Source organism: Anarhichas minor, unplaced genomic scaffold (genome assembly GCF_050575085.1).
Source record: "Anarhichas minor isolate MPS153535 unplaced genomic scaffold, ASM5057508v1 ptg000007l, whole genome shotgun sequence".
Taxonomy (NCBI): domain Eukaryota; kingdom Metazoa; phylum Chordata; class Actinopteri; order Perciformes; family Anarhichadidae; genus Anarhichas; species Anarhichas minor.
In genome coordinates, this window is record NW_027466453.1 from 1,122,299 (window position 1) to 1,150,000 (window position 27,702).

Below are 27,702 nucleotides of genomic sequence, written 5' to 3' on the forward strand. Positions count from 1 at the left end.
ACACATGCACATGGGCGAGTACAGACGTATTAGCCCTTAACTAGAGCAGAGATTTTCCAGTATCCTGAAATTAAAGTTACTGTGAGGGACTTTTAACTGGTTATGAAACATTCTCAAATTAATTTGATGCCTCTATATGACCTACATCATTAAACAAGACCATCAGCGAGAAGATTGGTTATTTCTATATAGTTATTCTAAAAGCTTGTCATCGGTGACACCGGCTTCATGGACCTGCGGTCAGAAAGAGACCCAGGCCGTATTGCTGGGCCCGCTGGAGAGAAGGGAGGCACGGAAAAACCAGAACCAGGACTGCGTGGAGCAAATTGTCAGTCCCCTGCTGCAGTAAAATTAGTTGTTTCCTTAAGGGATTCTGGTGCTCTGAAAAACTATCACTTTCGTCCAAAGGGACTGCCAAAATCAGCAAAAAATTATAGTTGCTTTCAATACTACATTTCAATTTTTTTTCTTCTTTTTTTGTAATAAGGTCACTTCAATCAGGAGAGACTTCATTAGAATTTAACAATAATTCATTACACATGCATACAGTTTGAACAGTGCAAAGTCTGAAGTAGGATAATAGAAGGTTAGTGATGCTGAGGTCAAATAAGGCAGAATCCCCCTGGAGTCCAGTCACTGGTGGTGGTGGTGAAGGTTGTTGCTGCAGTCAGCTGATGAATGAGGAGCATGACTGTGATGCTGACTGGAGGTGACTGGGGTGAAGGAGGATCGCATCTGATTTAAGATGAAATGACAACTGACAGCAGCAGAGAGGAAAACATATTTTGAAGTTTGACAGCAACGATGTGATTGGCTTAAGGAAACAGTGCAGAACCTGGTTGGTTCATTTAAAGTGAACGCCCACAATCAGCTGATAAAGTAATCATAGGGAGAGAGAGAGACTGAGAGATTATGAATGAAAAAGGAGTGTAAAGAGAGTTTTCCTGACTGAACTTCCGCTTGAACTTAATTTATTTTGTAACCATAATTAAATTAGCTTTTAAAGTATAGTTGTGTTCTGCTGCAATTCATAGTTAACAGCAGGGACACAATTTACCTTAGAAGCAATGAACGAGTTAGTCTTGCAAAACCAGACAACTGGACATCTCTGCCTATCGATCATCCGGGGATTTCTAAATGCGAAGTTGTTGCCAAAGAAACCTACAGCCCCTCAGATATCATGGATTCATACAGGCCACGTTTATCTACGTGCCTGGAGATGTACAGGGCTGCCACGTGGGATAACATGCTGTTATTGGTCAACTAGAGAGAGCCAGGAGGGAACTGGAGATTCTGGAATTGTTTACTGGCAGGATTAGAGCTTTGGGATTATCTTTATTCTTCACACGTTAAATGGCAGCAACAGTGAGGGAACAGTCTGTGTGTGTTAGCATGTTAGCGTTGATCCATCCATTAGCTTCTGTTTATCCATGGCCGGGTCGCGGGGGCAGCAGGCTTAGTAGGGTGTTTCAGGCGTCCCTCACCCCAGCAATGCTTTCCAACTCCTGCTGGGGAACCCTGAGGCGTTCCCAGATGAGATATGTAATCTCTTCAGCCGGTTTTAGGTCTACCCTAGGGCCTCTTACCAGTTGGACATGCCTGGAAAACCTCTAAAGCAGGGGTTCTTAACCTTTTTGACCTTGGGGTCCAACTTTTCAAGTACAAAGTGTCCCGGGGGCCATTCAAATATTAACACTATTAGTTTAACTAATTGATCTCACTCTTGGTTTGATTTGTATTCAATAACTATATTGTTACCTGTTCAACTCCACCCCTATTTTGGAGCAAAACCGCCTAAAATCACATACCCAAATTAAAATGGCTGTAGCTTCTGAACCACTCTGACTATATGCATCAAAAGTGTCAGAAAACCTGTAGGTCATACAGAAACAGAGCAGTGGGCCTTTGGAGTCAGTACAAATTGAAGATGTTTGTCCGCATAAAATAAAAAAGTATCTTTCAGTATAAATAACTCCCTGTGGCTGTATCTGTACAGGTAAAGGACAGTATAGGGCTGTAACTACACTATCAGTGAACAACTGCCTCAAATTTGAAGAAGATTGGACAAAGTATGACCATTCTACAGTGTTTCTTCCATGAAGAGATCCAGGCGGAGCTCTCAAAGGATATTTGGAGACCCAAATGGACACATGGTAACCAAATGATATTCTGATATTATAGTATTTTCCTTTTATTTTTAGCCTTTGCAAATTGCAAAAACTATGTATATATGGTCGAAGACGTGGTGTGTGAGTAGCGGACTTGCTGTGCGTAATGGCTGTGACAGAGCGCACGATCGAGTATGCGGGCAGCTCATTTACACAAGGTTATACGTTGGTTGACGGCTTATAGAAGAGGAAAATAAGGTTTGTACTATAAGTACTAGCGTTTTCTGAAGCCACTAGCTCCATGGTAACATCCGCTAGCACATTGTCGGGTCTGTAATGTGTCTTTTTCAGTTGAAATGCAAGATCAGAAGAAAGTCAGGATTGTACTTGCGCACACATTTAGACTTTTGGGGGGGTATGGCACCACTGTCCTCTTCATTTTTTCTTTTTAAAAACTTATCCATAACTTTCGCTACAGGCTAGCGGCTAGCTGAGTGTCGTCTTCTGCTTATTGGAGCTTGACTGACTGACGCATTACCGCCACCAGGTGGTGGGAAGCTATATTGTAACTGAGCGTCTCATGGATAACAGTAATATCTCTGGTGTCTTCAATTGATAACCTATGCGGTCCCACGGCCCTCGCGGCCCACAGGTGCAAAACTGAAAGTTTTTTGCGGCCCTCTAGGTGGCGCTCGCGGCCCCATGGTTAAGAATCACTGCTCTAAAGGGAGGCGTCCAGGACGCATCCTGATCAGACGCACAAACCACCTCAGCTGGCCCCTTTCCACGCGAAGAATCAGTGGCCCCACTCCGATCTCCCTTTGGATGTCTGGGCTCCTCACCCTATCTCTAAGGCTGAGCCCAGCCACCATACGAAGAAAGCTCGATTTCGGCTGCTTGCATCCGCGATCTCACTACCTAAAGGGTCGGAATACTGGTAAATCAAAAGCTTTGCCTTCCGGCTCAGCTCCCTCTTCACCACAACGGTCCAGTCAGCACCCGCAGCACTTGAACTCCCTCGCTTGGGGCAGTGACTCCCTCCCAACCCAGAGAGTGCAATCCACCATTTTCCGGCAGAGAACCATGGTCTCAGACTTGGAGGTACTGACTCTCATTCTAACCGCTTCACACTCTGCAACCGCCCCAGTGCATGCTGAAGGTTGCGTTCTGAAGGAGTCAATAAAACCACATCATCTGCACAAAGCAGGGATGCAATTCTGAGGGTCCCCAAACTGGACACTCTCCTCCCCCTGGCTGTGCCTTGAAATCATGTCCATGAAAATCAAAAACAGGATTGGTGACAAGGGACAACCCTGGCAGAGGCCAACACACACTGAAAACATGCTTGACTTTGTGGAAAGTATCTGGACACAGCTCTCACGTTGGTCATACAAGGACCGGGTACCCCATATTCCGACAGTACTCCCTGAGGAACATGGTCGTAGATCTTCTCCAAGTCTACAAACAACAAGTAGATTGGATGGGTAAACTCCCATGACCCCTCCTACAGACCGGTAAGGCTAAAGAGCTGGTCCACTGTTCTACGGCCAGGACAGAATCCGCATTGCTCCTCCTTGATCTGAGGTTTCACAATCGGTCGGAGCCTCCTTTCCAGCACCCTGGAATAAACCTTCCCGGGGAAGCTGAGCAGTGTGATAGACTGATAATTAGAGCACACTCTCCTGTCCCCCTTTTTGAAAATGGGAACCACCACCCCCGGTCTGCCACTCCACAGGCATCGTCCAGGACCTCCACGCGACGCTGAAGAGACGTGTCAGCCAAGACAGCCCAACAATGTCCAGAGCCTTCAGCATCTTAGGGAGAATATCATCCACCCCTGGCGCCTTTCCGCTGAGGAGCTTTTTGACTACCTCAACAACCTCTGCCAGGCATATGGATGAGTCTTACCCTAAGTCTTCAAACTTTACTTCCTCCACGGAGGACGTGTTCAGGAGTTCATCAAAGTATTCTTTCCACCTCTCGACAATATCAGGGTCCATCAGGGTTCTCCTCCCCTGCTGAACACAGCCTTTTTGTAAAGTGGTTAGTTCTAGGTGTCTTATTCTTCCAGTAATGCGTGTTTGTGCATGTGTATGAGTAAATGGATGGGTATGGGTCCTCTTAGGCATAGAGTATGACGCTCCACTACGGTCACCGTCAACATATGGTTAAAGTTGTGAATTCGATCAAAAAGAGTTTTAGGTTTCGACAACAAAAATATTTAGTTATGTTTAGGAAAAAAATCATCATGGTTTAGCCTAAAATAAGTACATAAACGAAGTAAAATGTAAACAACGTAACATAAGTACGGATAAAATAACTCAACACTTTGGGATATGAACACCAGCCCCCTGTGAAAGTCCTGTGTTTGTCTGAGCCATCAACCCTCCCTCTTGTTTGGATCTTTATACTCACATCACACTTCCGGAGCATTTTTTCTGAGCGGCTAATAATGACACGGATGGATTTACATTGGAGTTAGTTGAAAGCGTGCGTCTGTACAGACACTAAAGGATGCTTTGAGCATCTGTATCAGAGGCCGAGGGGCGTGACAAAGTGTATTTGATGCCCTGGGAATGAGAACTGGATTAAATTACCCATTAGCCTCAGCTGTATTTTTGTGCCAATTAGCAAATGTTAGCATAGTAGATGATGAACATGGTAAACATTATCCCTGTACATCAGCGTGTTAACATTGTCATGGCGAGCATGTGGGCATGCTGATGTTAGCATTTAGCTCAAAGCATCATTATACCTAAGTTCAGTCTCTCAGAACTGCTAAGAAATGGAAGATCCTCTCATCTTAGAAATAAATTGTTTGCTGCTTATCTAGAAGAAGAAATTCCTTCAGAATAAAAGCACAATATAGTTTATTATTAAGCAAAATTGCCAAGAAAAATGCAGTTTTAGGTCATCAGTTAATATTATAGTTGCATATCTGTGTACATTTTTGAAACATTTCTTTCTTCACTCAATTCGAACACCTTGTGCATTTGACCAGGCTCCCAACCATTTTGTAGAGCTGTTGAAAATGTTGTTTCCAGGTTTATCTTCTCACCTCAGGGTCATTTTAAAAATGCATTTGACTCAAATTGCATTTCAATTTGTGTTGTACTTGCAGCTTACCACACACTCTCTCACATTCACACTGTCACAAACACACACACACACACACACACACACACACACACACCCACACACTGATGATGGGTTAGGGCTCTGTGCTGTGAGATAAGATAGGTCAAATGCGGTGCTGGGCTGAGTGTGAGTGTTGGGGGGGCTGCATGGTGAATAGCAATGTCCAAAACTAATCGGGATTAACTTCTAATCGCTTCCACCACTGGGTCGCTATGCAAATGAGCTCAATTATGGGCACAGGCTCTGGCCCCTGATTGGCCCTTATCATGACTGCGCTACTACACAGAGGGGAGGAAGGGAAAAGGGGAGGACTGGTTGGCTAAAGCATGGCTGCTCACTTCGAATAAACACTGCTTCTGTCTATCTTTCTAAAAGTAGAAAACTCATTGATTCTCTATTATTTGATTGTTTTATTTATTTGGTCTACTTTCGTCATGCTCTGTTGTTTTTAATTCTTTCTCTGTATCGTGTGAGCTCTACTCTTCTTGGCACACTTCCTCTGACTGTTCCTCAAACTGAATCACAACCCTCGGGATTACTAAATTGACTGGGTCTGTACAAATGAGGTGGACACAAAATGACATGTAAAATGTTGGTTCGCTCAAAGCTCTGGTCCACATTATGTCCACAACAACTGCCCAGACTGCCTTGGAGTTAGCGTTGGAAAATGTTCTAAAAGGATTATTTGAATGATTTCCTGGGCTTTCTTCCACTATCAGGCCAAAGAGAATATATGCACACAGAGGAAATATCACATCTTAACTTGCAGATTACCATAACAATTACCTAATATGTTCACGTTCCCCAGAGGGTGAACCATTCACATGTTTGATGAAAGGTGGAATTTCCTATTACACTTCTTTGAAATTTTCTTGAAACTTTTAACACACAACTTCATAATCAAAATGGCTAATTGTGGCATAAAATACTGAGGACGTTCATTCTCCCCAGATGTCTTTTTTTAAATTCATAACCATCTTGTCTGTTGTAATTGTGACCACACCTAGCTTTTATGCATTGTGATACTATAAGACCTCCATCATCACATCATATTGTCACCTCCAATCAAGTTTTTTCCCTCCAATACGATAAGCCATATTGGCCAATACTTGGCTGATACCGAATGTTTTTCTTGTTATTTTGCATTGTTATAGCAGCTGTTATACAAGGCTCGAGAGAAACTTCTTTCACCAATGTCCCGGAACCGTCCCCAAAAATAATATCAAACATGCTGTAGTCAGTGTGATTGTCGTTGACCTTTGTAGTGATCATTTTGATGAAAGCACACAATGTAAATAAAAAAGTTATGCATGTATTGATAAGGTTACATGCCATGAACTACATTTTACAATATTATATGTGAATATTATATATGAACACATCATCCTTCATTCAGTAACCAGTAACAAGTAAAGTGGATAGTACTAGTACTCTCGTTCATTACAAACATCAGCCTTCATACAGTAACATGTACTAGTACTAGTCACTCTTTTAACATCGCCCTTCATAAATCAACCTATACTAGTACTAGTCATTCAATTAACACCATCCTTCATACAGTAACATGTACTAGTACTAGTCACTCTTTTAACATCACACTTCATACAGTAACCTGTACTAGTACTAGTTATTCATTACAAACATCGTACTTCACACAGTAACATGTACTAGTACTAGTCATTCACTTCAAATATCGTACTTCATACAGTAACATGTACTAGTACTAGTCACTCTTTTAACATCGCCCTTCATACATCAACCTGTACTAGTACTAGTTGTGGTGGAAATTTATCATATGGTTCTTTTAGTTATAACTTGTATCGCTCAAACCTGCATATACCACCCTAACCCTCTTCCCACGAAAAGGCTGGGAAGCTGGCCTTGATGGGTGCAGCGGCCAACAACATCTGCGAGGGGGAGGGTGAAGGGAGAGGAGACGAGATAACTCGCATATATACTCTGTTTTGTTTTTTCATTATGGTTAGACCTCCGAACCATCCGTGGGGAAAGAGCTCTATCCATTCAGCTGAATTATGATTGAAGTGTCTGTTCATTAAATATGTTTTTAATACTTTAAGAAGTTCCATCGTGATTATTTCTCACAGAGAGGTTAAAAAGACTTTTTTCCGCCACAAATGGCGACGAGGATGGGATCGGACGAGTAATCAGGACTCCGTTAGACGACAGAAGCGCAAACAATATAGCTATTCCTCCCTGAAGGTGAGAGGCTGTCAGACGGTGTTCGAGATTTCCGATCCTGGAACCGGAAAAAGAATCCCACTCGGTGAGAGATTATCTTGTGATGGAGCAGACACTTTGATGCTTGAACTTGCACTCGCATGTTTAGAGTGCTGGACATTAGGTCCTAGTAGGCTTGAGGTTTTTGAGGGGTTTGGTATCCTTTCAATCCGTTGAGTGATTGGACCAGATGTTCTTAGATTCTAAGACTGTAACTAGAGAGAAGTTGGTAAACCTGTATTCTCGCACACTGTTAGGGTGGGGGCGGACAGACGTGTCCTGGTGAACTTGTAGTATTTCAAAGACGATTTGGTGTATCCTTTCAAGTTCATTGATTGGACCAGATTGGGTTTTGAAGATGCCAGAATCAACAGTGACTAGAGAAGATGGGTACAAGTCAAAGTTAGTCTGAGCCTGAGCAGCCTGATGCCAAGGTCTTATCTCCAATAATAAAATACATGTGGGACAAAGATAATCGAACGGCCAAACAATTGGAAAATGGACAAAATTGGGGTTCCCTGGAAAAGGCAACTTTAGCCTACGACAAAAATTGGATCAACTCAAACCGTGTCTGGAGCAGAGGGGAAAGAGGCGAAGCAGAAATGAAAATGTAAAAGAAAATGTTCAAGAGGTAAAGAAAGAAACAAATATACTTGAATAAGACACATACAAATGATAGAAAAGGAAAATATACTGCTGAACTTTGTTTTTTTGTTTTACATGGTCGAGTGGATCCTGATCTGGCTCCGCAACGCCACTGCTGTATACTCCCCTGGCACAAACAACACTACAGCCAAACCCACCAGTCAACACACAGAGGGGAGAAGGACGAGACTCATCAAAATCTACAAGCACCATGTCAACGCTCACAACTACAGCCCGTCCATGAACACTGATGACAATATGAATCTGGATCATCGGAACGCGAGACAAAGAGGACATTACAACAGAGAAAGAAGACATGAAGAAGAAGAAGCCATGACTCATGTGGAGAGTTCGAAGAGCAAATTCACAGAATGCAAGATAACTTTTACCTCCTTTGTGCGTTATTATAAAATATCTGCGGCCTTCGCACCAGCCGTAATCGACCTGCAGTGTGTTATATACGACAATGGAGTATAACCATGCAGGGACAGCCCTGACTGAACTTTGTAAAGAGGCTTTTTACGTCATCCATGAACCTGGAACACATCACACCTAAGAGAGTTGTGTGATATGGAATACTGCAACATGCAACAAGCAAAGACTGAGTTTGTCAGCGCAAAACAGAGGGGCAGAGACTTTGAGACACACACCAGCTGAAAACTTTGTGTGTCATCAATGTGGCCAATCCGGACACAGGAGAAGAGACTGCCACCAATCTCCATGGAACAAAGACTGGTGGGGAGGCTCAACAATCAGACTGAGGGGAGGAGCAGGCACGGCGGGGCGGACCCCAGTGATGGACCATTGGACGCACACACATTACAACACAGAGGGTGAGTTAACTTTAGATTCTGACTATGACAACCTTGTACATTCAAAACACACATTAGAAACTAGACGGACACCACTAACATCCACATACCATGTGTGTTCTAATGAAAAATTAAGGTTTTAGAAAGTTACCACCGATTATGTTAACTATTAAAAGGTAAAATGTTACGGTTTTAGTTGACTCAGGAGCCACACATTCAGTTTTCCATACGTCTGCTTTACCTGTCCCTCCCAAAAAGAGTGGAAGGTATTGTGGGACTATTGGCTCAGGAGCCATACCAATTAGTGAGCCATACACAAAGCCCTTGTCCTGTACACTAGATTATATCACAGTTAAAAAAACTAATTTCTGTTTTCTGATTGCTGCCCTATACATTGGTTAGGAAGAGATTTGATGTATGTATTTATAATAATCCTCACATCGGGCCCTGATGGCCTGATATTGATCAGGCAAAAATCATACAAACAAATGAAATAAGACCCAACGGAGTTGTTGTACATCTACGAGTGGTCTTTAGGACCATCTGTAAGCGGTACAAGCATCACACCAAACTGATGTTGCCTCACAACATTCACCACATGTAGAATGTTACATGCAGGCTAATTCACTACATTGCACAGCACACGTCTTACTTGGAGGGAGAGGGAGATAGAGAAGTTATGTATGATGGACATTTATTGGACAGAAAATACTGCAGCTGCCTCTGTTTCTCTGTCTCCCACACAATCTGAGTTGTTACAGGGGGGGTGTCCATATGTATCATTGGAAAATGTGGCCCTTAAATTGGCATGGGGCCCAGGAATGGAGGAGAAGAACATATCTGACTGGCTGGATAGGCAGACTGAACTCACTGACTTAAGTCCCAGGTAGGATCCTGATAAACTGTACAGTAGGAAAGGCAATGTCTACAAGACAAGATGTACATCATTGCCAGGAGTAAAAGAGTCACTCATCTTATGTTTGATAAGGGAACACACCATGGTTTCAAATGTTCCATCTGTCAACATGGCTGAGCTGTCCGAGGTGCCCTCTGCCTTATGGTCTGCGCACAAATATGACGTAGGACTGGTGAGGGGTGTGACGCCTCTGGTGGTTCACCCACAATTAGATTTCTGTCCGTGCATGAAGCAATAGCCACTCAGATAAAAGGCTATTGATGGTATTACACACATTTTTGAGTCTTTATTGAAGGCTGGTGTAATGGTCAAATGTGATGATTCACCGGTGCGCAAATCAATTTTTCGGTGAAGAAAATGCAAGACATGGGGGGAACCGACTGAGTGACGATTTGTTCAAAATTTACAAGCAGTTAATGCTTCGGTGCACCCGCGAGCACCTACCATTTTTAATCCACACATCATTATGTCACTCATCCCTCCAGACACGACCCATTTTTCCGTTGGCCAATGCATTCTTTTTCTTTTGTATTTGTGCACAATTTTGGTTTGCCTTCTCCTTTAAAGGAAGAGGCTATATCTGGACCCGGAGTCCGGGGTTATTATAAAGCCCTGGTGTATTTAGCAGAGCCGTGAGAGACAATCTGGCTATTTTACACTTATAAAATGGTTCGGCCTTGTTACATTATGTTGTTGACATCATGATTTGCAGCCCCACAGGAGAAGCATGCACATTAGAGTAATTTACAATTACAGTTATCCTACTTCTATTTGTGGGCTGCAAATGTTCACAAGGCTATCCGTCCAAATTGCAATTTGCTCTCAATAAAGTTTCATATCTGGGACATGTGATCACAGCAGAGGGCAGAACCCTCTGTCCCAAAAATAATACGGGCAATTAAACTGTGCCTAAACCACAAACTAAGAAACAAATGAGTTTTTTTTAAGAATGACGTCATAGTATACTGTAGACCAGTGGTCACCAACCTTTTTTAAACTGAGAGCTACTTCAAGGGTACCGAGTAGTACGAAGGGCTACTTATTTGATACAAACTTCCTGAATAACAAAGTTGCACAGATCACCTTTTAATAATAATAATAATATATGTGAAGAGACTGTTTGATCACATGTCAGTTAATTATTCCTCACAATAATTATTAAGAATGATTTCCACAACAATAATGGTATAGCTACACATACATATATAAACATGCAACTTTTATTTCTGTTAATCTGTTTCAACATTTGAAAGTCAGAGGTATCACATCTCTGATATTTTTGTATCATCACATGATCAAAGCCGGTTACTTTTGCACATAGCGCCTGCTGGTGAATGATGCAGTGGTAATGTAGAAATGTTGCGAAGTCTGGGTCACCTTTACATTGCGCAATGAAGCCTGCATGCCGGCCCGTCATCGCGGGAGCCCCGTCTGTTTTTCCAAAGGTACCTTTTTCTCCACGAAGAAACTAGTAACCAGTCTCGTCTATAGCCGAGCGGGGGATCCAACCCTCCGACGACGGGGTGCGCTCGCGGCGCGCGTCTGGCGCCAACGGGAAGCGCCTGCCATTCGGAACATGAACACCTACTGCGGTGCGGCGGCCTTGTTCTGGCTGTCCGCCGTGCGCCTCCGGTTACCCAACTCTCTTATGACAAGAAATATTGTCATTTTAAAATCTACACTAATGCAAGCGTTTTTGATTAAAAAAGAACAGCAACTACAATTTTAGACGGAGCTCCAATGGTGACTAGTGCTATTTTTAGAACATGTCTCGCGGGCGACTCACGTGGTCCCTGAGGGCGACAGGGTGCCCGCGGGCACCGTGTTGGCTACCTCTGCTGTAGACAATGGATCCCAAACTATTCAGAAAGAGAGGCATTCCTCTCTTCCATGATTCATGGTAATCATCTTTTCTGCGCATAGAGAACTGACCTGGACTGACTCCTCGACTGATGCCTTTAATGACATAAAGAGCATATTACTGTCAGCTCTGACACTTGGACAACCTAAACCTGACACACCGTTCACACAGTACGTTGACCAAAGGGACAGTTACATGACATTAGTTCTGACTCAGGAACATGGGAGGAACAGAGACCTGTTGCATATTTCTCTACTAGACTAGAGCCTGCAGCAGCTGGCCTTCCTCTGTGTCTGCGTGCTGTGGCACGTGACATTGTTGGTTATGGTGAGCTCACCCTCAAGGTTCCTTATGCTGTTTCACACATTAGATTAGATTAATACATTATATTTGCCTAACATTACTGTGAAACAATGTATACTGTAATCATGCTACTCTTTTCCCTCCTGCAGCAGATGGAGAGCTAAATAACTGTGTTGTTTCTCCTGAACAGGTCTGCACAGCGAGACCTCACAGACATGTCCACCAAGGCCGATTTACAACTGTTAGGGGACTGTTTAGCATCCTGCATGCCAGACACGGGAGAAGGGTTGGTTGGGTTTGCTGTAGTCTCATCATATGACACTCTGTGCAGCGGTAAGTTGGCATCACACTTCTCTGCTCAAGCTGCAGATCCTGTGGCTCTTACAGAAAGCAGTAAGCACGCTGTGGACAAAATAGTTAACATTTACACAGACTCTAGCTATGCACGACTTTGGTGACCTGTGGAAACACAGAGGCTTTCTGACATCTTCTGGCAAACCCATTTCTCACCACCGTCTCGTGGCCGACTTGCTAGAGGCCATACTGCTCCCTGAAACTGTCTGTGTTATGTTATGAAATATGATGCTCACACTAACGCTTTTGATTTTTCAGGTTATCTTGAGGTATGTTGTTCAAGAATTGCAGACATTGGCTGTCCCTAAAGAGCAAAATGTTTTGCCTCATCTAAGCCAGTTTACAAAATTATGTATGGGCCAATTTTCACGTGATCTCTTTTATTGTTACGCTAAATTAGCTCACAGCAGAGATAACTTGGCAAAAGGGGGAATAATGTAATTTTATTATTTCATAAATCATGTTTTAATCTTTTTCTTCAACTCTCTCATCAAAGCAAATAAGAACACCACTTAGATACAGTTAGTATAAATGTTTAAGAACATTTTACCTCTTTTATACTATATCAAATTCTCATGAAAACACATGATGACGTTGGTAGCTGACATTAGGGAAGGTAAAAGAACTGCAAAAATAAATATTTATTTTGAAATTACAATACGATGCGTTTTCACTGAAACAGTGGGCCTAAAACAGCATAGCAGGGGTCACCAATAGGCGGACCCTGGACCTAAAACCGATAGATAATTGATAATTATTTTATTTTGACCGGCGCGGCTTTTCTAGCCTTTACGGTACTCGTTCAGTGGCGCAGTAAACACACGGACCAATTGAATGCGTTGTGGATCACATCACGTGATGCTGCTCAGCCAATCACATATTCCGGCAAGGTTCCCGACTCAAGAGAAGTTAGAAGAATAACGTGGGTCAGGAGTTATTTCACATGATGTTCTCCAAAAGACAAGAGTGGTCAGAGAGACCAGAGTCTTTAAACAAGAATGGACAGACAGTTCTTTTGCCACTGTGTCCACAATCTTCACTCTTCATGCATAATTTCTGGATGTAGAAGTAGCTAATCTTGTCCTTGTCGTAGACAAATGACTGTGGAATCCCACAGATTTGGCACAGAAGCCTGTAATTGAGAGGAAAACCAACTTTCTGCTCCATAGAGACCAATGTTAAATTTTGCTTCAAAAACATCTTCCACAGAACACGGTACCCCATTTCTAGATCGCCAGTTCAGCCACATTTTTTACACTACAGACACAATTTTTACAGGATCTGTTCGTCAACTCATCGTTCCTCTCATTTATTAATATCGGAGCAATAGGAGCTACGGTTATGGGAGTTTTGAGGATTTGTTTGAGAGGTGTTTCCCTGTTTAATCTCCATGAAAAGGCTGCAAGGACACAGGTGTTTCTGATTAAGCTCATTAGTGATGTTGATAAACACACAGACTCACAGACACACACGCGCTCCTCTCTCTCTCTCTCTCTCTCTCTCTCTCTCTGTGTCTCTCATACAGTCATTCAGGTCTTAGAGCTTCATTCATTCAGGTCTTAGAGCCCCCCCGCCCCACACACACACACCCCATTTTAAAATAAAAGCCGCACACACATGATTTAGAGATATACGTGGTGCAGCTCAGCCAATCAAATATGGGTATTCTGATAAGTTTCCTGATTCGAGTGACATTTACACACACCGCGACACAAGACGGAGAGACGAGGAAAGACATGGCAGAGCAGGACAATAGTCATGTAAGCTGTAAATGATAAAACATAGGATAATCTCCAAATGAGAAAGATTGCCAGAGAAATCAGAGTCTCTCACTCACTCACTCACTCACCCTCTCTCTCTCTCTCTGTGTCTCTCTCTCATACAGTCATTCAGGTCTTAGAGATTTTAAGAGGACTCCCCCCACACACCCCATTTTAAAGTAAAGGCCCCACAAAATTAATTCTAATTGAAATGCTTGTGATGAAGCCTGTCATTTAATAACCTGTTTGTGTTAATCTAACAATATGAGTCCATCTCCTCTCCCCTTCTCTCCCCCCCCCCCCCACACCCCATTTCAAAATAAAAGCCCCACAGAGTGAATTCTAACTGAAATGCTTGTGATGAAGCCTGTCATTTAATAACCTGTTTGTGTTAATCTAACAATATGAGTCCATCTCCTCTCCCCTTCTCCCCCCCACACCCCATTTCAAAATAAAAGCCTCATGGATTAACTGTATTTAAACGTTAAGCTCAAAATTAGGCTTTTTTGTTGAAATAATGAATGCTCTTACTAAAAATGGGACAACTACTACTACTGCTACTAATATTTCTAGTATCACTACTACTACTACTACTGCTACTACTTCTACTGCAACTTTTGCTGTTGCTACTATTACTGCTACTACTACTACTGCTATTACTGATACCATCAATATTATTACTACCACTACTGATATTACTACCACTACCACTACTATTATTACATATACCACAACTGCTACTACTGCTATTCCTGCTACTACCAGTACTAATACTACTACAGCTATTAGTACGACTGCTACTATTACTACGACTACTGATACTACTACTTCTACTACTTCTTCTAATTACTAATACTTCGACTACAACTTCTACTACTACTGCTACTACAAATATCACTACTGCTACAACTAGTACTTATTCAAATGCTACTAATAATTCTACTGCTAATAATACTTATACTTCAACTACAACTTCTACTACTACTACAACAAATATCACTACCGCTGAAATTTTCTTAAGCTACAGAAACCGTTCGAATATCAAAATGTTCAGCTCTTTCAGGAGAGGGGTGCTTTGACTTTTCATATTTGTAATCTTTTAACTTTTTGAAATATTAAGCTATTTGCAATTTTCTTTTGAATGGGATCTCTATGGAGAAAATCTTCAAATCCTGTTAAACTTCTTCAACTTTCAAAGCCTTCTTCTCATACTTTCAGCTACATATGACTTCATATTTGTAATCTTTCAACTTTTTTAATTATTAAGCTTTTTGCAATTTTTTTTAAATTGGATATCTATTTTCAGCAATGTTTTTGAGATTAATTTCAGCTTTCAGCATTCCAACGCATTTTCAGCAGGAAATGCATTTTCTAGTTCAATTTAACTTTCTTCATTTGATTTGACAGTTGATTTTGACAGCTCAGTTGCTACGTACAGACGTTAATACAACTGTTGGCTACTTCAATATACATCATAGCGCAAGTTAGACATTATTGTGGATTGTATTGTAACCCTTTGAGGAGGAAATTCTCTCTAACTGGACCTAGTTGAACTTTGAAATATTATACTGCAGTGGTATTTAAATACAGTAGTGATTTCTCAGAGAATAACTAAGGAGCATTATTTATCTGTAGACCTCAGGGTTTAAGACTAGACCTAAAGAAACAGTTACTGGGAACAAAGTAAAGAAATTATAACATATCACATTTTATTAATTTAGCATGGTACACAAGTTCACTGTTTTTTGTATTTTGTAGAAAATGTATTGTTTGCTAACAACGCATCAAATATGTAGCCGATCACCTCACTCATTTTGTGTGGCTGGGGAGAGAGAGGAGGGTAGTAACCCGAGTTTCCCAAACTGCAAAGCTGTCATACAGAAATCAGTGTGGTAGGAGGTGAGATCATATGTGCAGAGATGACGCCGCAATGGAAGGCAGATCTCCTGCACCATGGCACCCATTCCGCTTACCGGGATGGTGTGGCCTAAGAGGTTCAATGTGTTTTCTGCTCTTAAATGCAATAATAATTGTGTTTCCTAATCCTAATAAACCATGGCAACCAAAGAATGTACAACCAAATGCAAACAATTATAATGAGAAGAACTAAAATTGTTTACCAGTAGATTAAAGAAAGATTTGTAAAACCTGTGCTGTGTATGTAATGTGGTGGAAAATTTCTAGGTTAATCGGGAGGAGAGAGTTTTCGTTCTCAAATTAATAATGAAGTCATCAGAAGATTCAAAGTTGTCTTTTTCCGTTTATTCTCTTGCGCAAGAGGGAAGAAAGCACAGCAATCACGTATTCAGTAGACTGCGTGAAACCTTCTTCGAAGTGCAATATTCAACATCATTTATGCATACAAAGGTTCACGCCTTTACAACTTCAGATAATGCGTCAAAAGGGGAGTAAAAGTATTTCAGACAAAGGATGTCTGTTAGTCAAGGTCTCTCTGTGTCTCCGTCTTACCAACAAAGAAACAGTGTACAAGATAACATAACAAGACACCTGGATACTAAACTAATTAAAATCATCTCCTGACTTCCTCACATCGAGTAGTACATTCTTTAAGCATTTCACATGATACTATAACATAACCTAACTTACGTATATACGTGGTCAAGATATCTGTATTACGATCTATACTATAACATAATTTCCCATTACAGTAATAACACCCCTCTGTGGGTTCATTCATTACAAACATCATCCTTCATACAGTAACCTGTACTAGTACTAGTCATTCATTACAAACATCATCCTGATTGTATTTTTTAATTTCGATGACGTAACATAGCAGCAATTCTATGAGAATAACCCTTCCTTATTCTTTGAAAAATTGTAGGGATGTAAAGCTCTTTGAGATGTCACACTGTGATTTCGGGCTCGAACTAGCTACAATATCGGCGAAACGTTTTAGAGATGGAGATAAATTGTTGCTAATTGCCATGTGCTAGCCTTCTGCTAGCTTTAGTAGAAGGCTAAACTATTAGCAGCATTTACCCTCTATCTCTGAAATGACCCACCAATATTGTCTGAACCTGTTTTTTGTCTGTGTTCCTTTTTTGGGTTATCAATGACGCAAACAAATAAAAAAGTTAAAATGATGCAGTCATATGTTACTTTCATTTAGGATGGGTCACTATCCCCTTATTTCAGGTTGTTAGAATTTTCACTTATCTAACTTGGACTTATTCTTACAAACTTTTCACTAACTATTTCCAGGTTTGTATTTCTGATGTTTTCTTACTTTTCACAATCGACATGGACTACCTATGAAGAATAGCAAAACCACTGTGCTGTTCATTCATTCCAGCACTTTTGTACTGGGAGGTATAATTATCATGTGCAGAACAATGAGATCAAATACAGTGGGTACGGAAAGTATTCAGACCCCTTTAAATTTTTCACTCTTTGTTTCATTGCAGCCATTTGCTAAAATCAAAAAAGTTCATTTAATTTCTCATTAACTCAGCACCCCATCTTGACAGAAAAAAACAGAAATGTAGAAATTTTTGCAAATTTATTAAAAAAGAAAAACTGAAATATCACATGGTCATAAGTATTCAGACCCTTTGCTGTGACACTCATATTTAACTCACATGCTGTCCATTTCTTCTGATCCTCCTTGAGATGGTTCTACTCCTTCATTGGAGTCCAGCTGTGTTTCATTAAACTGATTGGACTTGATTAGGAAAGGCACACACCTGTCTATATAAGACCTTACAGCTCACAGTGCATGTCAGAGCAAATGAGAATCATGAGGTCGAAGGAACTGCCCAAGGAGCTCAGAGACAGAATTGTGGCAAGGTACAGATCTGGCCAAGGTTACAAAAGAATTTCTGCAGCACTCAAGGTTCCTAAGAGCACAGTGGCCTCCATAATCCTTAAATGGAAGAAGTTTGGGACGACCAGAACTCTTCCTAGACCTGGCCGTCCAGCCAAACTGAGCAATCGTGGAAGAAGAGCCTTGGTGAGAGAGGTAAAGAAGAATCCAAAGATCACTGTGGCTGAGCTCCAGAGATGCAGTAGGGAGATGGGAGAAAGTTCCACAAAGTCAACTATCACTGCAGCCCTCCACCAGTCGGGGCTTTATGGCAGAGTGGCCCGACGGAAGCCTCTCCTCAGTGCAAGACATATGAAAGCCCGCATAGAGTTTGCCAAAAAACACATGAAGGACTCCCAGACTATGAGAAATAAGATTCTCTGGTCTGATGAGACCAAGATTGAACTTTTTGGCGTTAATTCTAAGCGGTATGTGTGGAGAAAACCAGGCACTGCTCATCACCTGCCCAATACAGTCCCAACAGTGAAACATGGTGGTGGCAGCATCATGCTATGGGGGTGTTTTTCAGCTGCAGGGACAGGACGACTGGTTGCAATTGAAGGAAAGATGAATGCGGCCAAGTACAGAGATATCCTGGAAGAAAACCTCTTCCAGAGTGCTCTGGACCTCAGACTGGGCCGAAGGTTCACCTTCCAACAAGACAATGACCCTAAGCACACAGCTAAAATAACAAAGGAGTGGCTTCGGAACAACTCTGTGACCATTCTTGACTGGCCCAGCCAGAGCCCTGACCTAAACCCAATTGAGCATCTCTGGAGAGACCTGAAAATGGCTGTCCACCAACGTTCACCATCCAACCTGATGGAACTGGAGAGGATCTGCAAGGAAGAATGGCAGAGGATCCCCAAATCCAGGTGTGAAAAACTTGTTGCATCATTCCCAAGAAGACTCATGGCTGTACTAGCTCAAAAGGGTGCTTCTACTCAATACTGAGCAAAGGGTCTGAATACTTATGACCATGTGATATTTCAGTTTTTCTTTTTTAATAAATTTGCAAAACTTTCTACATTTCTGTTTTTTTCTGTCAAGATGGGGTGCTGAGTGTACATTAATGAGAAATAAAATGAACTTTTTTTGATTTTAGCAAATGGCTGCAATGAAACAAAGAGTGAAAAATTTAAAGGGGTCTGAATACTTTCCGTACCCACTGTATATACTGTATATATAAAGCTTAGAGCTGCAGATGTACAGTATGTGCTAATTCTCAGTGACTTTGATAGTCATTATGATTTTAATAATCATGACTCGTGACTTTTTGTCGGTGTGATAGTTCAATAATTACATGTACTGTATATCCCAGATAATTAGTAAATAATGTGAACTCATTTTAAGTTTCTGCTAGACTGCCAAGATGGAATTTGAGTTAACCATCCTTTGCTATCTCATGTATTTCTACAGTTACGGACGGGTATATGCTGCCGACCCCTACAGCCACACACTCACTCCAGCAGCCACATACAGCGTTGGTGCCATGGTAAGACTATCGTGCCTGCCACACAAATTTGTTCCGTCTCTGGTCCTCTTCACATCATGCATTATCCCACATTATCCCTTTTTTCAAAGTATTTAAAATCAAATGTTTCTCCAAAATACACTTCAAAATTAAGCTTTCATGTCTTGCATGTCAGCTGCTTGTATTTACATTGTTTAGAGCTGCACCTGGTGCACAGGCTTGAGTGGAGTGAGACTAACTGACCAATCATTGCATTTGGTGTTGTTGATTAGGGTATTGTCAACATAAGCCTGATAAGTTTTTTGTGGCCATAGCTACAAAAAATATTGGCCATAATTCTTAGATACCATACAATTCAAAAGATTAGGGGGGGTAACGAGGTTGGCGTCGGCGGATCTGAGGTTGCGGTTGGGAGCGTGTCGGTGCAGGAGGTCTGAAAGGTATGAAGGGCGAGGTTATGGAGGGCTTTGTATGTGATGAGGAGAATCTTGAACTGGATTCTTTGCTGTATGGGGAGCCAGTGGAGGTTCTGAAGGACTGGGGTGATGTGGTCTCTGGTGCGGGAGTGGGAGAGCAGACGGGCAGCTGAGTTCTGGATGTATTGTAGTCTGTTGATGATTTTGGTGGATGAGCCGTACAGGATGCTGTTGCAGTAGTCCAGTCGAGAGGTGATGAAGGTGAGGATGAGTGTTTCAGTGGCTGAGGAGCAGAGGGAGGGGCGTAGACGGGCGATGTCTTTGAGATGAAAGAAGGTGTTTTTTGTGATGTGACTGACATGACGTTCAAAGGAGAGGGTTTGATCAAAAATGATACCAAGGTTACGGACATGTGTGGAAGTAGGAACAGTGGTGCCATCGATGCAGAGGGAGAAGTTGTGGTGGGATTTGTTTAGTGATTTGGGGCCAATGATGAGGATTTCAGATTTGTGGTTGTTGAGTTTTATTGAGTTAGCTTGCATCCATTTTACGCAAAATGCCACACAGGGCAAGATCTTTCAGTCAACGTTGATTTATTTGTCACGTAGTTTACGTAATATATTTTCAGCACTTCCGTAGTTATTTAGTTTTGTTGCCTAAACCTAAATATTTCATGATTATTTTCTAAAACTATAACCACATAGCTTTGTTGCCTAAACTGAGTAGTTTCCTGTGAAGACATAAGTATATTTTGAAAAGACTATATACATGTAATGGGCGGAAATTTATACATTGTGCTGACTTTCATAGAAAAATTAGGAATTACTTTTCCCAAGATATACAAACTGTTGCATATGTCAAGGTAAACAACACATTGTTAGAACTAAATTAACCTTGATGCTTGACCCTAGTAGGATATTGTAGGCCTTAAAGCACCAGTATGTAGGATTTGGTGGCATCTAGTGGTCAGGCTGCAAATTGCCACCAACTGAACTCCCCACTCCTCCCTTACCAAGCGTGTTGGAGAACGACAATGGCCTTCAGGTAACGTAACAACGTGAAAGTCTCTCTAGACTCAGTGTTTGGTACGTCCATTCTGGGCTTCTGTAGAAGCATAACGGTGCAACATGGCGGACTCCAACTTAGAGTCCGCCATGTTGCACCGTTATGCAATTAAGTTATTCTATATAATTCAAGTGTTGGGGTTTGACCTCTTCAAGGAAAATGAGTTTGCCTTGTATCTGTGTTCTCATAATTTCGGTCACTACTCAAAGCTCATTACAATAGGTGAGATTTGGATTGGCTGGTAAATTGAAAGCTTCACCTTCAAGCTGAGCTCCTTCGTCACAACAGCAGTGTGGTACAGTGTCTGCATTAATTGTGTTCCATCTTACCCTCACACGTGAAGAACACTCCAAGACTGACGACTGAGGAAGCCATCACAACTACATTATCTGGAAAAAAAGCAGAGATCCAATCTCAAACTGAAATAGTACAACCTTTGCAGAGAATATCATCACAGCGTTATACAAGCCACGTAGCGATGGTACTGGCACCCCATACTTCCGAAGAACTCCTTAAAACACACCCTGGGAGACATGGCCTTCTTCAAGGCTACAGAGCACTATCACCTCAGACTGGACTAGGCAAACTCCCCTCCAGTAGCCTTGTAAGTAAAGAGCTGATCCACTGCTCCACGACCGGGATGGAATTTACATCTGAGATCTGACTAACGGACAGTGTTTTCCAACACTCTTTGTGGTATCCTGACACTTGGAGAAGCACTGTAGTGCTTTCAACTGAGCTCCCTGACTTTCCAACAGGTAGTAACCCCTTGGCCTGTGCCCGGAAGGCTCGTTAAGTTAATCCGACCTTAAGAGTGGGGATCAATAAAATTGTATTGAATCCCCTAGTCATGAATCTGCTTATCAAACCCCAACCCACAAATCCAAACATTTTCAAGTTATCGATAACTAACAGATACAACACGCACGTCCAGAACTGACAGCAGAGGGTTACCCAGACTGTCATAGTAAAGTGTAGGGCCAACAAGCAAGCTGCGGTATTTGACAAGTTGGGAGTGAGAATTGTTAGGTTCAAGGAACCTCTAGACTGTGGGGAAACCGCATGTAATCCAGCCGCTTACACAAAGAGAACCGGTTTCAATTATAAACAAAGCATTTAATACATCTCATGCTTTACAGTTACACCGAATATGACCTGCTCACCCCAAAAAGCGTTACCACCCACCCAGTGGTACAGGAGCAAGAGGCCGGAATTTCTTTCTCCCCCGCCTTACATAGTTCAAAAAACATCCCATCATGTCCGTAGTTCCTATTGGCTAAATCCAGTTGGCTCCTCCTCCTCGCAGGACCCTCGCACGGGTATGACCTGTAATTGCCTGTCTAGAAATCTATCTGTCCCTTACTCCCAACATACTATTCTTTACAGTTTAAAACATTCAATGACTGTCTTTTATGGCTTAACACTTCTATGGTAAACATTCTATATAAAGATAAGGATTTGCAACTTTTGGCAAAAACCTTCACAAGTTTCACAAGCAAATATAAAGGTGCTACTAAGATACACTTCTAACTACAAATTCTAAAACACTTCTACAATTATGAATCTTCTAATTATGTATTCCAAAACACTTCTAATTATGATTTCTTATTTATGAATCATTAAACACATAACATATAACATATAATTTCTTAAAACATAGTTCTAAACCCAAATTTCCTACAGAATCTCCTCCACTCTTCCGAAAATGAATAACCCGTTGGCCCTTTGCCCTCTGACTGGTACACCCATAGCTCTGTGCTGTGGTCTCTGACTGATGATCAATTCCAGCCTCTTTTTAGGAGAAAATTGACTGTAGGAAAGAGACAAAGTGGTCAATGCATTTTGGGCCATGAATAGTGTCTGCAGATACTCCTTTTGCGCAGCATACAGCCCTGACAACCTTTACCAATACGCTGAGGTAGCTTTTTTGTAGCCTGAAAGGCTAAAGCCAGGCCAAAATATCTGCTAAGTCCTCACTACACCACTCCCTACTGCGATATGTGTACAATATTAACTGAAGTTGACTCAGGTGAGTGAATCAAAACTTTTAGCAACTCAGATCCTCCTTCTGGCAGCTAGACAGTAAGAGGACATGCTGAGAGAGGTTTTATTGTAAAGTGAGTGAGGAGGGGGAAGTGAGGGAGACAGTGGAAATGATGCCCTTGTATTGAGATGGACTTGAACGAATCTAAACCTATCCTTCAACAGCTGTGCCAATCAAGCCCATAAAGAGTTTACTTGCATCATGTGCAGGGTTGTAGGATCTAAAGCACCTTCCAAAGATAGCTCACCAAACATGCCAACAGCCAGCATTAAAGATCAAGTAATTAGAAGCAGTTAAGATTTGTCTGCCGTTTGGATGTTTTTGACAAAAGGCAGAGCAGACCAGAGCTGACTGTGTGTATCTGTGTCCAATCAATAGGCCTTCTCTTAAGTAGTCTATTGGTTCATATACGTACATATACAATTGCATTGTTAGCTATATATTTAATTCCACCAACTGCACTCCACAATCTCCACACACGCTTCACTGCCTCCACACTGCCACCCCACCCCCTCTCCCACCCCATCCTCTTCTTCAGTTGCTGTGCATAAGCTTTTCTGCAGCGCTGACATCTCCTCACTTAAACTTAATTGAATTGTCTGTGCTGCTAACGGCAGTCCAAATGACACATTAATCCCGCCTGTAAAAGGTGATGAATGTCTTCATGCTTTGGCAGCCCAGTCCATGTTAGTTATTATATTTCTAATTTGGTGGATACCACCTCACCCTGCACTCCCTGGTAATGAAATAATTAGTCATTTTGATAATTAAATCCCTCGTGAAGCAGCAGCCGCCTGGAAGAGGCGAAGGAGGAAAGAAGTGAAGAAAGCTGAGCGGACTGGAGGGAAAGATTGTCAAAAGTTCCTGGCAAACAGAACCATCCAAACTCAACAGCTCATTGTGTTTTGGCTTCAAATAAGGTTTAAAGTGTCAATACAATACACCAATGTCTTTGGCGAAGATGCTACACCTAATATTCTTTATTCTTGTATAATATCTTACAAAAAGTTCCTCCTCATTTTCTTATGTTTTCCTCCAAAAGCCGTCCGTCTTCACAGGAAAAAAACGAAGTTCGATTTAGGCAACAAAACAACTTAGTTTGGTTTAGGAAAATATCGTGGTTTGGGTTAAAATAACTACAGGAGTGCCGTTACTGAAGTACGCAAGTTGTGTGACAAATAAAGATATATAAGATATATATTTTTATGTATGGCTACATCGCTAACGTATCAATATTAAACATACCGCAAATTGGGTTACCTTTTTTTTTAAAGCCCATTACTAATGTTAAATACTATTTGAGCTATCATTAGGTCCTGAAATACTACATTTTCCCAATTCCGTTTGCTTCCCGCTCCTTGTTTGTCCTGGAAATAGTTCCATTTAACCCTATTGAAGGATGTTCCAATTTCCTTGTTTCTGCTCTGAGGACTGAGGATCGAGAAGCGAGGACGGATCTCTGAGGAGACAGGAACAAGGATACATGACACCAACAGACCCCTTTCTTAGAAATCTGTGTCACTGGACGCTGCAGCTGATCAGGATGCTGCATAACATCACTGCGGACCGAAGTGAACTGACAAACAACAGAATCCACTGAGTTTTAGTTTGTATTCATTTTCTGATTAACCATCTGGTTCAAATGTGTGGATATCTATCAACTCTGATTAACAAAAGAACCATACACAACTTTCTTCATATATTCTCTCTTAATAATCTGTTACTCTTCATTTTGTTAGGGAGAAGAGGAGAGTCTAAAAAATATATTTTAGTTATATATCATCATTTCCTTTCAGTCACATGTGAGGCTGGATATCCCTGTACGTTGGGTATAAATGTAGTTTAATGGAAGACTTATTCTCCGCTTTCCCTACAACATTTGGGTCAATATATTATTTCTACACATAAGATATTCTAGTAAAATCATTGTTTATGAATTATTTTATATACAAACAGAATATCAATAAATATAAATGAATAAAATTGTAAATTTCAAAAAAACGTGTTGCTATGCGTAGAAATAGAGACTCTGATGCAGAGAACAGAGGGAGGCAAACCTGGATGCATATACTGTATATTAATATACTCATTTGGGATTTACTTTTTTTTTTTTTTTCTAGTTCCATTAGTCTTACAAATAGCCACTAATTATCCGACCCATCCGGTATGAAAACTTTCTGACACCATTCTTTGAACTAATGCACCTTTCAGCTGCCCCTGAATCCAACCCTCACCCATGCAAAGAGCTCAGCTGTCCCAACTAGCATAGTGGGAAGTTTCGTCTGAATGCCGCTGCCTGCTGAGTGCTCAGTTGATATCTAGTCCCACTAATCCTACAAATAACCACCAGATTAGCAACCTGTCTGGAACCATGAATCCTGTCTTTCCAAAGAACAGTTACCGTATGAATCTGTGTAAGCGTCGAAAGGTCTTTGCACGTCTGTATGTTTCTTCCGAAAGTGTCGCATGTTTAAAAATAAATATGATCTCACATTGTGTCGATCATGTTTACACACCGACAAAGAAACCTGCTCAGAAAACAATAGTGAGGGTCCAACATTTGAGTTGTGTTTTTTTGCATTTGTCTTGTCGACCTGTTTGACCACTCAGAGCCACGTAAACTGGCATCTGATAAATTGATTCACTTCATTCCTCTCCCAGCACAAAGCGCTTTTCGACGGAAAATGAAAGCATACATAGATGAGGAATTGAAAGATAGATTGTGGCAGATGATTGCGAAACTGCTTGGAAATCCAGGATGGTTGCAAATCAAAGGATGTAGGAATAGATTGGACAGTAGTGATTGTGCTCTAGGCAGCTAAACTGCCATTCATTCATTACCCCCGTTCAAGACTAGAGTAACATATTAAACATATCATACCACAAAATATTTATATGTAGCATTAGAAATATCACTATGTTATATAAGCCTACTTATGTTTCTATAATATTCACAAAGACCTCTTCCTCTGGTGCCTATCCATGCTGTGGAGCAAGATGAGCCTTGGGAATTTGCAACCAAAATGATGTCATAACTTCCATTGATTATTGCCAGCGAAGCCTCCGTACTTCTCGACAGAAAAAAAGTCACGGAGAAAACAATAAACATGACCCAAAATCCCCATTGTGCTGATTCTCTCGGTAGCAGGGGTTGAAGTAGGCCCGTAGGGTCCGGTACTCTCCGTACCACTACGAGATTCAGTGCTGGTACAGTACCAGGAAGAAGAGACAGCAGCTGCCTGCCAAAACCTCATACAAGAACCATCATGATTTTCAACAAGAAAACACATCTGCTAACATTAGGTCAGTAACATACAGTTAGCTCGGATAAGGAGGTAATGTGGTCAGCTCGTTTGTCTGTTTATTTGTTCACACTGTGGGATGAGGCATTCCTGCTGCATTCATGTGGTGTTGTGTTAAGCAATAAAGTAGTGCCCATGTTGTTTCCACATTACGACTGAAGCTCATGAACACCTTTTGAAAAACAATTAGCATGAAGTGTTTCTAATGTCCTTCTACACCATATGGTGTTAAACGTGTGTGTGTTTAGGGATGAATGAAGGAGAACAAAATGAAGTGATGAAGGTTGAGGTAGAAGTAACGGCAAGAACTTCAATATACTTCCCCCCCTGCAAGGCACTGATATTATCACATACCTTCTGAGTTTGAGGAAATACGGTCGGTCATTTGAGGTGGAACTTTTACCTGAAATAGAGACAAGCAGATTGGCAGAGGATTCATTCTAAGAGTAGGATCATCTACCACTGAGAATGTCTGGCCAGTTAGAACGTCACTCCTTCTCTGATGGACAGCTTTGTAAAAAGATTCATAAATGCAATTTCATCTGGACACGTACAGCGGAAACTGTTTTCAACATTCTCTTTCAACTGTGAATTTCACAGAAATAAATGACATTTCATAATACATCTAAAATGACTGCTGCTAAATGCTGCAACTACCTCAAAATCTCCATCACCTCCACCCAGTGAAAACCAGCATGATCCATCATCAAGATTAAGCCCCTCCTGGTTCCCATTCTGCTTAAAATCACCTTTTGACTTGATTTCTTTGATCTTTTACTCCACTTGTTCACAGTTGTATTGACTGGATTTCTTTCACATAGCAGTTGGCATGCACCCCTGGCATGAAGCGTCTCGCTGTGCTTGCTGCATGACGGTTGCTCCGGTCATTGGTCTTTTCATCCCCCCATGGGTTTGCACTGGAATAACGGTAACGTAATGTTGAAACGCTAGTTGTAGTGTGTGCGGGACTAAAGAGGCTAATGAGGGCTTGTGTGTGTGTGTGTGTGTGTGTGTGTGTGTGTGTGTGTGTGTTTCTATGAATATGTGTTTGTGCATTCTCTCCTGGGTGTGTGTGTGCCTGTGTGTGTGCGGGTGAACCACTGTGTTTGTCCGTGCGTTTGTGTGTCTGTTTCAGAACGCGTTCACCCCGCTGACAGATGCGAAAACTCGGAGCCATACGGACGACGTGGGGCTAGTGCTGTCCTCTCTCCAGGCTAGTATATACCGGGGAGGCTACAGCCGCTTCGCACCCTATTAGCGACACCTCCAACCTATACTCAACCTTCCAACAGGACGGAAAGAAAGTGTGTGTGAGCGCAAGTGTGTGAGTGAATGAACCCTAACCCTTACAGGGAGAACGAGTTACGGAGGCCTGGGTAATGCAATACATGCAGTTTGTGCATCATTTCAGCTTCTCCTAAGTGAGAAGTACATAAAAAG

General features: G+C 41.7%; 1 protein-coding gene across 4 annotated transcripts in view; it reads left to right on the plus strand.

Moving 5' to 3' along the window:
* rbfox1 (RNA binding fox-1 homolog 1) overlaps positions 1-27,520 on the plus strand; it is a 147,351-nt gene extending 119,831 nt beyond the window's left edge. For 3 of the 4 annotated variants that reach the window (XM_076081952.1, XM_076081961.1, XM_076081968.1), the window contains 2 exons: positions 19,381-19,456; positions 27,398-27,520. In XM_076081952.1, the coding sequence (XP_075938067.1) occupies positions 19,381-19,456; positions 27,398-27,520 (199 nt within the window). The remainder of the gene's footprint in view (positions 1-19,380; positions 19,457-27,397) is intronic. The other variant, XM_076081975.1, reaches the window with a different exon arrangement.
* Positions 27,521-27,702: the final 182 nt, after the last annotated feature.